This window comes from Nannobrachium achirus (genome assembly GCF_963921795.1).
Source record: "Nannobrachium achirus genome assembly, chromosome: 14".
Classification (NCBI taxonomy): Eukaryota; Metazoa; Chordata; class Actinopteri; order Myctophiformes; family Myctophidae; genus Nannobrachium; species Nannobrachium achirus.
In genome coordinates this window covers 856188-870930 of record NC_137821.1, presented here as the reverse complement: position 1 = coordinate 870930, position 14743 = coordinate 856188, and the positions used below count along the sequence as shown (strand labels likewise).

At 40.9% G+C, this 14743-nt stretch overlaps 1 protein-coding gene across 1 annotated transcript in view; it reads left to right on the top strand.

Moving 5' to 3' along the window:
- LOC308298645 (C-type natriuretic peptide 2-like) overlaps positions 1-1553 on the top strand; it is a gene marked incomplete at both ends in the record, with an annotated part of 6814 nt that extends 5261 nt beyond the window's left edge. The window contains one exon of the mRNA XM_080742288.1: positions 1239-1553. Coding sequence (XP_080598414.1) covers positions 1239-1553 — 315 coding nt within the window. The remainder of the gene's footprint in view (positions 1-1238) is intronic.
- Positions 1554-14743: the final 13190 nt, after the last annotated feature.

The following is a 14743-nucleotide window of genomic DNA, read 5'->3' as shown; positions in this document are numbered from 1 at the left end:
CAAGACATCAGAGACACATACTGACCACCTGTCCACTATACCAAGACATCAGAGACACATACTGACCACCTGTCCACTGTACCAAGACATCAGAGACACATACTGACCACCTGCCCACTGTACCAAGACATCAGAGACACATACTGACCACCTGTCCACTATACCAAGACATCAGAGACACATACTGACCACCTGTCCACTGTACCAAGACATCAGAGACACATACTGACCACCTGTCCACTATACCAAGACATCAGAGACACATACTGACCACCTGTCCACTGTACCAAGACATCACATACTGACCACCTGTCCACTGTACCAAGACATCACATACTGACCACCTGTCCACTATACCAAGACATCAGAGACACATACTGACCACCTGTCCACTGTACCAAGACATCACATACTGACCACCTGTCCACTGTACCAAGACATCACATACTGACCACCTGTCCACTGTACCAAGACATCACATACTGACCACCTGTCCACTGTAACAAGACATCACATACTGACCACCTGTCCACTGTAACAAGACATCACAGACACATACTTCCCACAGATTACACACACCCGAAGTGAGTTGGAAAACTCGACCAATGATGAAAAACTCCAACAATGTGCGAACACAGCAGCAAGATGTGTGAACTGTTGCAACAAAAGGCTAGAAACACAACCACCCTAAGGACTACAAACACAACCACCCTAAGGACTACAAACCATTGAGGCATCCAGACTTACTGCACATACAGTATAAACATCTAGACCTACTGCACATACAGTATAAACATCTAGACCTACTGTACATACAGTATAAACATCTAGACCTACTGCACATACAGTATAAACATCTAGACCTACTGCACATACAGTATAAACATCTAGACCTACTGCACATACAGTATAAACATCTAGACCTACTGTACATACACTACAAACAGAGCTGCTACCTTTAAATGCATTTTGTGAATTTTCTTTTCTTTGTATACTATTGAAATCGTATTGAGAAAAAAAGAAATGCTGCTACTCTGATTGGCCTAGCAACTTCCGTATGTGTGACACACGTGGAAGCGATGCATGCGGATTCCCTCCGATGCATATGAACCTTTCTATGTCTATATATGGTCACTGCTTTATCCTGTGAGTTCTCTCTCTTGATTGGTTGGAACTGTTACGAAATTTACTCTCTCTCTCTCTCCCACTATATGTCTCTCTCTCTCTCTTTCTCTCAGGTGATGGACTCTCTCTTCGGTTCTCATCTCTCATCCCTCATCCAGGCTCCGCCCCCTCCCCCCTCCCCCTTCCATGACATCACAGAGGGTGACGCCCACGCCGCCAGGCAGGAAGTGGTCGTCTCCACGACGACGATGTCCACCAATCAGGACGCGGCGCCGCGGCGGTTCTTCCGTGACTTCCTGCTGGGCCACAGGAAGCGCTACAGGGGGCGGAGCTACGGCAGGAAGTCAGTGGGCGTGGCAGGAAGAGGAAGAGGATGCTTCGGGATGAAGATGGACCGCATCGGATCCATGAGCGGACTGGGATGTTAGTGTGTGTGTGTGTGTGTGTGTGTGTGTGCGTGTGTGTGTGTGTATTTGACTCATCCTCTTCTGGAGCAGTGTGTGTGTGTGTGTGTGTGTGTGTGTGTGTGTGTGTGCGTGTGTGTGTGTGTGTGTGTGTGTGTGTGTGTGTGTGTGTGTGTGTGTGTGTTAGGGCATTAACGAAAAAGTCGACTCCCAAGTCGACTCCCAAAAAAACCCGTTCTATTGTGAAAATAGATCAACATGTTCACAACGCCTCGCATCACGAGGCGTTGTGAGCATGTAGATCTGCTATTTTCACAATTTCTGCCTCTATATATTTGACAATTTGGCCAATGTTTAATTTGTCATTTTAGAGGTATTAAAAAGTCATTAAATCATCACTTTATAAATGTGCAGATACCCTCTATACACTTAAACTTTATGTTGGTTTGTTTACTGCTGAGAGAGAAAACAATGTTGCACATTAAGTTAATCATCTGGGGACCCCCCAAAATAATTGGGGTAAAGTCGATAAAGTCGACTTCAACTCAACTTTTTACTGAGTCGAGTCGACTTGCAAAAATCACAAGTTGTTAATGCCCTAGTGTGTGTGTGTGTGTGTGTTTGTGTGTGTATTTGACCCCTCCTATTCTGGAGCAGTGTGTGTGTGTGTGTGTGGGGGGGGGGGGGGGGGGCTCACTGTTTTAATTCATTAATGACTCATTAATGAGCTGTCATCTGTTTTGCATAAATAACTTATAAAATGCTGCGTTCTAGGAAGCATCTTGGTTGCTATGGTAACCAATAGGTTCTGTAGAAAGCATCTTGGTTGCTATGGTAACTGCTAGGGACTCACTTCAACACTAGGGGGCGACCCTTTGACCTCTGGCTGTACAGCCAGCAAATGTGTGTGTGTGTGTGTGTGTGTGTGTGTGTGCGTGTGTGTGTGTGTGTGTGTGACAACATGTGTTATAAACATGTAATAAAGTGTTATAAATGTCTTATGTAACAAACATCACGTTTATTGACTGTAAACAACAATGATAACATAAATAATAACAATGACTTGCGTTGTCTTTGTCACAATGTGTAAGAATCATAAACAATACTTCAAACATCTGTTGTTGTCTGTGTGACCTTTAATATTTATATATTATATTTAATTAATATTTTATATTTAATTATTATATGATTCTATATAATCTACTTTCTATTTCTTAAAAGGATCCCTGGCTAATACAACAAATATGCCTTAATACATTATAATTGTCCTCTATAACTACAATGTCAAATTAAAATGACCCCTTACCCATTACCCCTTTTGAGTGAAAGATTAGCTATTTCTAGAAGAAATAAAATATTTAAGGTGTTTTTAATTTTACATTGTATTTATAGAGGACAATTATAATATATTAAGGCAAATTTGTCGTATTAGCCAGGGATCCCTTTAAGGACCTTTTAATACCTCTAAAGTGACAAATGAAACATTGGGAAAATTGTCAAATATCAGAGGCAAACATTGTGAATAGCAGATCTACATGCTCACACCGCCTCGCGTTGTGTGAGCATGTAGATCTGCTATTTTCACAATAGAACCGTGTTTTACAAAATGTAATGCCTCAACTCTTAGTGCTCGTCAGGATGTTGGGGTCCCCTGTTAAAATATGATTATTTTGGGGGTCGCAACCTGAAAATGTTGAGAACCACTACGTTTTTTGATTGATTGAAGAATTTATTAGCAGTTTGCAATAGAAAAAAGTACAGTTTCATGACAGTACAAATCAGTGGTACACGGTCGGTCAACTAAAAGGAGATCCTAGAAATCCGAGGCTTATTTCCACAGGAACCACACTTTATGTTTCTAATAAAGTTCTGATAAATAAAGTCTGTAATCCATCTAAATCTGATGGATTAAAATCCACCGGAGGATCTGCTGTTCTGGACCTGCTTTATCTCTGATAATCCTGGTTTATCTTGCTTATTCATTCTGGATTAGAGCTAAATGCCAATGCTAAATGTATAAATGGTGCATTTATATAGCGCTTTTATCCAAGATTCTTTACATAGATTGTGCATTACATTCACCCATTCACACACACATTCATACACACACCGGTGGCGGAGGAAACCATGCAAGGCACCAACCTGCTCACCGGGAGCAATGTGGGGTTCAGAGTCTTGCTCAAGGACCCTTCAACATTAACTCAGGGGGAGCCCGGATTCAAACTGGGAACCCTTCGTGCTCTAATAAAGGTTTCTCTACCCCTGAGCTATGCCGCCACACAATCATGTCACGTGCATTAAAAAAAAACACATAAATGATAAAATTCACCTAAGCTTGATTGAAATGGATCACAACAACTCATCCCCCAAAAGCACCCTATTGAGATATCTGTTTCCAAAATTGGCATTTTTACAATCTTCAACATGGGTGCTAAACAAAGGTTGATGTTCCTCACTTGAAAGTTATTCTGGCATATTGGTTGCTATAGTGCAGGGGTCTTCAACGTTTTCAGGCCGAGGACCCCCAAACTGATGGGGAGATGGAGCAGGGACCCCCTACCACCTAGTAGGGTGGGGGGTCGGGGCTACGACATTTTTTATTTCAAACATGTACAAGTTACAGCGAGCAGGGTGGGCCGTACCACTACCATTTCTAAACATACTACTTATTAACTGAGAACCAAAGTCAATAATATCAACAATCTGTCAATTGCATAGTAATCATGTATTCAAGCTATTCAAAATGGATAGAATCATGATTTTTTTTTTACCCATAAATGTAAAAAAAAAGAAAGAAAAAAAAAAGAATATATTCTTTTTCTTTTTCTAAGCAATAATTTCGCGGACCCCCTAGGGGTCGCGGACCCCCTGTTGAAGACCCCTGCTATAGTGAATACACAAATGCAAAAAAGAGAATGTAAAATCTACATAAGGTCTTAACTATACATTATTCTGAGACAAATGTCCAGTTGTTCGTTTCATTTAGCATGATGCAGTGAGAGAGATTCAGATGACTGGACGTTATGACAGCACAAAGTGTTTTAGAACAATAACTGGTTCAATTCCAGATGGACTCAACACCAAACTATTTGTGTTTAATCCCTGCAATCTGTCATGAAAATGACCAGTTATTTAGTATTTTGTATTTCATTCAAGTATTCTTTTTACACCAGAATCACTCATTCTTTGCTGGACTTCAGTAATGCTTCTTCAGAAACAGACGTTGGCCGGGTTTCCCAAAGTGATTTTATCCCATGGTAGCTCACACATGGTCGTAGAGACCAAGCCCTGACCGTCATGTTCCTGTGTTTACATGGGTTCAGGCAGAGAGACTTATTTAACCCTACAACTACACCAACATTCATTTCACAAACAAAGTGCTTAATAAAGCATGCGTTGTACTGTACACTTTATATATACTGTGTATACCAGGGGTCTTCCACAGGGGGTCCGGGACCCCTAGGGGGTCCTCAGAGTTACTACAGGGGGTCCGCCAAATCCTTGTGTGATCATATTTGATCACTTGAATCCTAGCATCCCTAATTCTTAGTGGAACATTAGCCAAAAAAATAGACGATCTACAAGCTCACAACGCCTCGGCAATTTTTTGGCACAGAGGTTTGGTGTAGTAAGAAGAGAAGAGCAGACTAGCAGGTATTGACAGTTCAAGTGGTTAAATATATGAAAATACACATTAATCTAACCTACACAGATCATAGTCTAAAGTCTAAAGTGCAGTACAGCACACACAACACTCACACCATCTGTAGTAGTGTTTAATGCCGGGATTCCCGGGATGCGGGATTCCCGGGAAAAGTGGAGGTATTTTCCATCGCGGGAAATGAGCCGTTTCCCGTTATATTTTTTTTCTTGTTAGAAATGACTACTAATTACTAACGCCTGACAATTAGGCTGCCTGCTGCCACCTGCCACATTATCTTCACCAACCGTGCAAGCATGGCGTCCCCTTCACCTGTGTAGAATGACTTTATTATGATGATCCAACGGCTATGATCTCCGGTTGTAACACTGTGTGAGCATCGATGGTCGCCACCTCTCCTCTCCCCAGTCCCCACGCTAACGCTGTGGTGGACCAGAGCTACTCTTCCCCATAGCGTCTCCCCCTCTCCGCTCGCTGCTCTGTCTGCAGGCAGCTACTGTCACCCTTTCTGTGAAAGCCTTTTTCTGTGTCGTATTAAAAAAAGAATACAGTCCCCGGAGAGATGTGTAGTATGCCGGTACATGTGTCTTTAGTTCCGACCGTCTAGAAAAGGTAATTGATCGGTTGAAAGAAACTTTTTAAGCATGTTTGTGTTTGTTTCGCCAGCACAGCCACCCTGCCCCGTGTCTGTCTGTAACTGCTCCATGCTGCGCGTTCATGTATGCAGTAGAAGCGAACGCGCATTCACGTTCAATGTAGTTGCATTCAACAGCGCAAATTGTTGACGTGAGGTTTAAGAATAAAGAGAAGCAAGGTCTTATTGCCACTACCTATGGTCACTACTCTACAGGGACGAGAAGCAAAATGCAATGTTGTGATTGAGGTGATAATAAAAATAAGAAAAACTATAAGGTAAGATGATGATGATGATAATAATAACAATAATAAAAAATAAAATAAAAAACGTCAACAGTATAGCCATAGAATAGCTGTATAAAGAATGTGTTCTATTGCAGACAAACACTTGTATATAAAATAGCAGCCATAGTAACAGTAATAGTAGTTCCATCAACTACAGTAAGCCCACTACTTGACAATGGCTGAACCACTGTCTTTAGACGGCCTTAATAACCTATTGTGGTGTGTAAAATAGCCTATAGAAAAAAAGTTAATAATAATAAGGGTAGTAATAATAATAATAATAATAAATAAAAAAGTATCGAAAACGGTATCGAGAAAGGTATCGTATCGATTCAGAGTTGAACGATACCCATTTGTACTGTTGCAACTTGCAACAGTACAAATCACGGATACAAGGTCAACTAAAAGGATTTCCTATAGTAAGCTTTTTGGCTTATTTACACAGGAACCACTTGTGTATCTCATATAACATTGAAAGACAGATGGACAGTGCTATGCATAGGATATTAACAGTTTTTCTGAATATGGTAGGCCTATATAGGCCTCAATGTTTGATTGTCTCCACCAGCCGAAGGCTGAGGGAGAGTATGTTTTCCCCTCCGTCCGTCCGTCCGTCCGTCCGTCCGTCCGTCCGTCCGTGCGTGCGTCCGTCCGTGCGTCCTCGCACTTTGTGAACAGCTAATCTCAGTCACCGTGGGCCCGATCGCTGCCAAACTGAGCACACACACTCCCTGGATGCCAATCTAGAACCTCTGCCCCACATTTTTCAAATCAGCCTCATGGTGGCGCTATAACAGGCCGATTTGTGTGGCCTGGTTGTTACCAGCTAATCTCCGGCGCTGTTGGCCCGATCGCTGCCAAACTGAGCACACACACTCCCTGGATGCTAATTCAGAACCTCTGCCCCACATTTTTTACATCAGCCTCATGGTGGCGCTATAACAGGCCGATTTGTGTGGCCTGGTGGAGACCTGTGCTCGTTTTACATGTTTATATTTCGTTCAAATAAAACGTTTTAAACAATTAAATATCAATTCTATTGAAAAAAATGCATTTCAGTGGGCACTTTTTTTTTCTTTTTTTTTTTCCCGGGAAGCCCGGGAAAAGGCCATAAAATTCCCGGGAATTAAAATGAGATAATTCCCGGAAAATCTTAAACGCTAATCTGTAGTTCTGTACACAGCCAGTCTGTGACCATCGCCCAGTGTTGATTTCATCGACTAAAACTATGACGAAAACCTTCACGGACGAATACTAAATAGAAACTAAATCAAAACTAAGCTATGATGACTAAAACTATGACTAAATATATTGACAAGTTTATCAACAAATAAAAACTAGAATGTCTAAATGTCACAGTAGGGAATAGTGGAGAAGAGATCCAGTAAAACTAAAAGACAAGTCATTTTATGTTTGGTTGCGCTCGGGTGTTGCACTCTGAAAATAGCAGATCTACAAGCTCACAACGCGCGTTGTGAGCTTGTAGATCTGCTATTTTCAGAGGTCAACCAAGTGTGTAAAATCAGCCATTACGACGCCATCAAGGCACCGCCAAAAATGTTTTATCGACAAAATCAACTGTACATTTAGTCGACTAAAATATTATGATATTTAGTCGACTGAAACTAGACTAAATACTCTGCGTCCAGACGTCCTGCACAGCCCTGAGGATAAAACACATTCAGAGGGAAGAGGCTTCAATAGACTACGGCAGTGGTTCTCAACATGTGGGTCGGGACCCCCAGGGGGGTCCCCACATTATTTTGTGGGGTCCCCAGATGATTAACTTAATGTGAAACATTGTTTTCTCACTCAACTGTAAACAAACCAACATAAAGTTTAAGTGTATAGAGGGTATCTGCACATTTCTAATGTGACAATTTAAGGACTTTTTAATACCTCTAAAATGGCCAAATTGTCAAATATTAGAGGCAGAAATTGTGAAAATAGCAGATCTACATGCTCACAACGCAACACAATGTGAGCATGTAGATCTGCTATTTTCACAACCGTGAAACACATCCACTGTCTTTCATAGTTATATGAGATACATAAAGTGTGGTTCCTGTGGAAATACGCCTTAGTGATTTCTAGGATGTCCTTTTAGTTGACCTTGTACCAGAGATTTGAGCTGTCATGAAACAGTATTTTTTTTCTATTGCAAACTGCTAATACACTCTTCTATCAATCAATCAATCAATCAATCAATCAATCAATCAACCGGAGGATCTGCTGTTCTGGATCCGAGCAGAAAGGCCTGAAGATACTCCTGCCCGGGCCATAGGGGCGTCAATTGGGTATGTCAGGGGTATGCAGCTGCCATACCCTGGGTCCAGGGGGGAAAATAAAAGTTACTTGTAAATATGGAAATATGTTGTTAAATTACAGTAAAATAACTACAAATGCTAAATTTTACAACATGTTCACTTTAACAAGGTATTATAATTATATTCTCCCCATCTTGACAGAATGGTATATTCCCAGGTTCCGCAGGTCAGCTGCACAGGTGCAATGCATTGTTGTTAATTGTGGCACGTTTACTAACATGCCAAGTTTAGCTGCACTTGAACAACCGTTCCAGGCTGCCATATCCAGCCCAAGAAACCATAGAAAACCTGTGTAGAAAAACTGACAAAACTCCTTTTTTTTTTAGACATTGTGAAAATAGCCGATCTACATGCTCACAAGTGAGCATCTTTGCCATACCCTAGCTTTAGCTGAACTGACGCCACTGCGGGGCCAGCTAGCATAACAGTAGCAGACTGATAAGATCCATGATGTCACTGTAACAATCACCACTTAAATATAAGATATGTCACTACTAGGGCAACGACTTGTGATTTTTGCAAGTCGACTCGACTCAGTAAAACGTTGAGTTGAAGTCGACTTTATAGTTTGATGACGTCATCACATCACACACAAATAAAATAATTTGGGGGGTCCCCAGATGATTAACTTAATCAGCTGTGACAATTTAAGGACTTTTTAATGCCTCAAAATGACAAATTAAACATTGTCCAAATTGTCAAATATTAGAGGCAGAAATTGTGAAAATAGCAGATCTACATGAGGCGTTGTGAGCATGTAGATCTGCTATTTTCACAATAGAAAGTATTTTCTTTTTTTTCTTTCTCTGATGGGAGTCTACTTGTGTAATGAAGTCGACTGAGTCGACTGTTTCGTTAATGTCCTATAGTCATATAAGATTGTGTCAGTGTACTTCATCAGGGTTGATGTACATCATCATTCACCTGCACTAACATGAATTAAACGTTGCTGTTTGATCGTCTTACAGTGAAGGAGGCCATATTAATGATCCCAGGACACTACCTATAGTCAGGGCATCAATTGGGTATGGCAGGGGTATGCAGCTGCCATACCCTGGGTCCAGGGGGGTCCAGGGGTATGCAGCTGCCATACCCTGGGTCCAGGGGGGTCCAGGGGTATGCAGCTGCCATACCCTGGGTCCAGGGGGGTCTGGGTCCAGGGGGTCCAGGGGTATGCAGCTGCCATACCCTGGGTCCAGGGGGGAAATAAAAGTTAGTTCTAAATGTAAATCCATGAATGTCTCTTTGTCTATCTGTGCTGGTTATTATGTTGTTAAATTACAGTAAAATAACTGCAAATGCAAAATTTAACAAAATGGTCACTTTAACAAGGTATTATAATTGTATTTTAGGTATATATAATTATATATTATATGTAATTCTTCTTCAAATAAATGTAGGCTATCATGCCTGTTGCTAAGGTATGGCAACATGACTGGTGTCTTGCAAGACAGTCATGTTGCCATACCTTATCTTTTTTTGAACTGACGCCACTGCCTATAGTTGAAGTGCTCCTGTAGACAAACTAAAACATATTAAAGGAGTAGTTCACCCCCAAATTACTTTTTTTTCCTATTGATTACTCACGCCATGGAGACTAGAGTTCAATTATATTTTTAGTTTTTTGTCGCATTCCAAAGACAAAAATGTGATAACAATAAATGTACCCCCATTCGTTCCGGATGGGGACCCGTTTCGAAATGGGTCCCCATCCGGAACGAATGGGGGTAAATGTACGAATCAAATTTTTGTCTTAGGAATGTGACAAAAACCCCAAAATATTATTGAACTCTAGTCTCCATGGCGTGAGTAATCAATAGAAAAAAAGTCATTTTGGGGGTGAACTACTCCTTTAAACAACACGGTGCTGTGACCACCTGATGCAAGACTAAATAAATAAATCAAAGCATCGTGATTTGATTGATTGATTGTCAGGTTGCAGAGGAAAAAGTACAGTTTCATGACAGTACAGTTCACTGGTACAAGGTCAACTAAAAGGAGATCCTAGTAAGCATTGCGGCTTATTTACACAGGAACCACTTTGAGCATCTCATATTACATTGAAAGACAGACAGTAGCCTACTGTGCATAGGAGATGGTCAGTAACAAAAGGGGAGGAAAGCAGTCGTAAAAATACAATAAAACAAAGGGAAAGAGAAATAATAGAGAAATTTACAATGTAAAATGCGAGGCGTCCCCAACACATCCTCATTGATTGATTGATTGATTATCTATGTCTGTATCGGCTGCTACTTATTATCAGGACTGATTCTACACATCTTCTAAATCCTAATGTTTCTGTGATTTCTGTGATCTGATCAGAATAGTTTATATTAATTAGCATATTGTTATAAAAACATATCAAAGAAACCAAATACTGTGCAAGGCATGAAGCTCATTTATAACTTTAAGAGACTTTAAGAGGCAGCTAAAAACCCACTTTTATAATCTTGCTTTTAACTGATCTAATTTTTAACTACCACTTTTTTCAGCTTTTTTCTCTTTTAACTTCTTACAATGTCTTGAAGTGTTTATTTTCTTGTTTGCTTTGTTTTTAAACCTGAATGTAAAGCACTTTGAAATGCATTTATGTCTGAAACGTGCTCTATAAATAAAGATTATTATTATTATAATACTTATCAGTGTTGCCAGATAATAATTTTCGTATTTGTATGATAATTTGACCCTCTGTATACGATCAATAATTCAAAAAATGCCCAAATGTACGATAATTTTGGCACATCACAAAAAAAAGAGCGTGAAATCACTAAATTCCCTGCATGGCTGCTGATCTGGTTTGGCATCTCGAAAGAAGCCAGGAAATCAGTCAATCTGACCCTAGATCTGTACTAGGAAGCATTAAAAACACCAGTCAATCTGACCCTAGATCTGTACTAGGAAGCATTAAAAACACCCGTTGCATCTTTCCAGACCAGTTTTAGGCTTTTATTTGTGTAAGCTCCAGGAAGTTGTCTGCATGTGATGTGTTTTTATCACACAGGAGTCTCAAATAAGGTTGTTTCTTACACTAAAGATGCATCTTTTGCGGGTGATTTCTCTTTTTTGGCTGTGTACGATAATTTCATGTCAAATACGATAATTCTGAGCCTCCGGTACGATAATTCAACATTTCCTATCTGGCAATGCTGTCCCTTATCTTAGTAGAGGCTTAGGCTTACAAAGAGGTTGTTAATTAAACATATTAGAAGTTCAATGTTATTGCCTTCTAGCCTCACAGCTAGAAGGTCCTGGGTTCGATTCCTACTGGGGGACACTGTGGGCACTGGGGGCGTGTTCCCTCCTCTTCATCAGTGCCCACACCCTAGGGTGGGGTTGGCGATAGGGCCTTTCTGTGTGGAGTTTGCATGTTCTCCCCGTGTCTCCTAGGGTAGATACCCTCACAAAAACATGCAGTAATCCTGGTCTCAATAATGCCTCCCCCTGGCCAGCCGGGGCGCTTGATGGAGGGGAAACAGGGACATAGTTCTGCAGATTTAAAATGACTCCAATACGGAAGTAAAACTTCCTATGATTGGCCGCTAGTTGCGCTGTTTCCCCCCCCGGCCGATCGCAAAAAGAATTTCCCACCATTGGATCCCATTCATTTTCCCCTTTCGTTTTCTAACCTTAATTAACATTTTCATGAATACTGTATGGTTCCTATCGCTAGTTAAACATTGCCTTTCAATCACCATCATATTAGTTTTGTCGAAATGTTGTCCAATGTATTTTAAAATAAATGATAAAGTTGCGGGGGGGCGTGGCCAACTAAACTGATACCAGCCGGCTGTGTTCTTCTTCGTGTGCTGTATTTCGGGAGGCTCCAACCACATTCTCCCATGTATCCCTGCGTTGCACGTGACCTTTGGCAGCCAATAGCATCTCTGATGCCTTTACAATTCTATGATGGCGACACCCATGCCAAGGGGTAGAAAGGGCCATTTGCGCTGCATAGAAACCAATGGCTTCGCTTCGTCCATATTTTTCTACAGTCTATGAGGGGAAAGGAACTGGTTGGAATAACGTGTTCCTTCCACGCGCTACGTCCATCCCGGGGAAATCCCCCCTGTCAGGTGAAAAGAAACAACTTGGACTACTCATGCATTGAAGGAAGCATGAGGTCAGTCCGTTGTCTCCCCAGGCATGGCAGAGGGAGAGCAGAGCCCAGGATTACATAGGCAATTGGCACTGGGTGAAAAATGGGTTGCAAAATCGTGGGATAAAAATTATAAAAATTATAAAAAAAATAAAAAGAAGTTCAATATTATCAATCTGTTGTTTCCAGTATGAAGAATTCGTTTATGGAAGCTGGGACAATTCTGAGCCATTCATTAAAATGTTAGCTTTTTCTTTTGGGTTTCAAATCAAGGACCCCCAGAATGTTATGGATTTGACCGCGGACGCCCATCTGAAAACCCAAAAGAAAAAGGACCCCCATATTTGAGTTCCAAATGTAAAAAAAGGGCGTACAGAATAGTAAACCCCGACTTCCGGCGCCTCTGTGCGGTCCAAGTGAACACAGCCGAGCGCTCCAGACCTCCGTTCAGCCAATCACAAGCCGCAGATTCTATTTTACGGATTCCGTTATCGCCGACCGCTCGCGACGCCCCGGAGGGGGAGGGGCTACCTTCTGTCAGTGGTCCAGGAGGTCGGGTCATTTTCCTCCGTCTAGTAAAACTCCAGCCGATTGGTCGAAAAACTGGGACTGTAATATGATGTCATCGACATGATGAGGTCATCGATCCTCTGCGTAAGCCCCGCCCCCGATCATGAAACAATCACCACTCAGTCGTTTTTGCAGCTTTTCTATTGGTTTATTCTCATGTCAATCACCACGCAGTCGCTTTGCAGCTTTTCTATTGGTCTATTCTCATGTCAATCACCACTCAGTCGCTTTGCAGCTTTTCTATTGGTTTATTCTCATACAAACATGGTGTTGTCATAACGACAGACATATAAACAATACAAATAAATAATCAACATCTTGTACTTTAATCACCCACAGATCAATCAATCAATTAATTAATTACTGAGACAATTAAGCTTTATGATTGCTATCATAATCCATATTTAATAACGCTTTGAATAATTATATGTAAAACAACCAAATACAAACTCATGCAAGTCACATTCACATCAACAATATTCATGATAATATAATAATAACAATAATAATAATTATAATATTAACCCATTTAGGGTCTAGAATTATTGACTGCTTTAACTATTGAAAAAAAAAACTTTTTGAAAAAGTCGTGAAAATGTGTGCAAATCTTTGAATATATGTATTTTCAAAGCGAACGTTTGTAACTCAAATTTTGCTTCTGGGTGGTCCCTGGAAGCTGGAACTACATATTTTGAGATGGGGGTCCGTGGCCAAATACATGTCATTTTTGGGGTCCTTCACATGAAAAGGTTTGAGAACCACTGACATAGTAGTCTCTCAAGAACAGACTAACTGAGCTCCAGTGAAGTGAAAAGGACCTTTTCTTTGACGATGGCTGGCCAGATTGCTGACATAGAAACATAGGTTTTTACAAAAAAAAACCTTAGAAGGATTCAAAAGACACTTATAGAATCGGGTCAAAATTCTAATTTTCACAATTTTTCAAGAATAGCAGATCTACAAGCTCACAGTGCGGCACTCTGTGCCGCGCTGTGAGCTTGTAGATCTGCTATTTTCAGAGGTCAACCAAGTGTGTAAAATCAGCCATTACGACGCCATCAAGGCACCGCCAAAAATGTTTTATCGACAAAATCAACTGTACATTTAGTCGACTAAAATATTATGATATTTAGTCGACTGAAACTAGACTAAATACTCTGCGTCCAGACGTCTTGCACAGCCCTGAGGATAAAACACATTCAGAGGGAAGAGGCTTCAATAGACTACGGCAGTGGTTCTCAACATGTGGGTCGGGACCCCCAGGGGGGTCCCCACATTATTTTGTGGGGTCCCCAGATGATTAACTTAATGTGAAACATTGTTTTCTCACTCAACAGTAAACAAACCAACATAAAGTTTAAGTGTATAGAGGGTATCTGCACATTTCTAATGTGACAATTTAAGGACTTTTTAATACCTCTAAAATGGCCAAATTGTCAAATATTAGAGGCAGAAATTGTGAAAATAGCAGATCTACATGCTCACAACGCAACACAATGTGAGCATGTAGATCTGCTATTTTCACAACCGTGAAACACATCCACTGTCTTTCATAGTTATATGAGATACATAAAGTGTGGTTCCTGTGGGAATACGCCTTAGTGATTTCAAGGATGTCCTTTTAGTTGACCTTGTACCA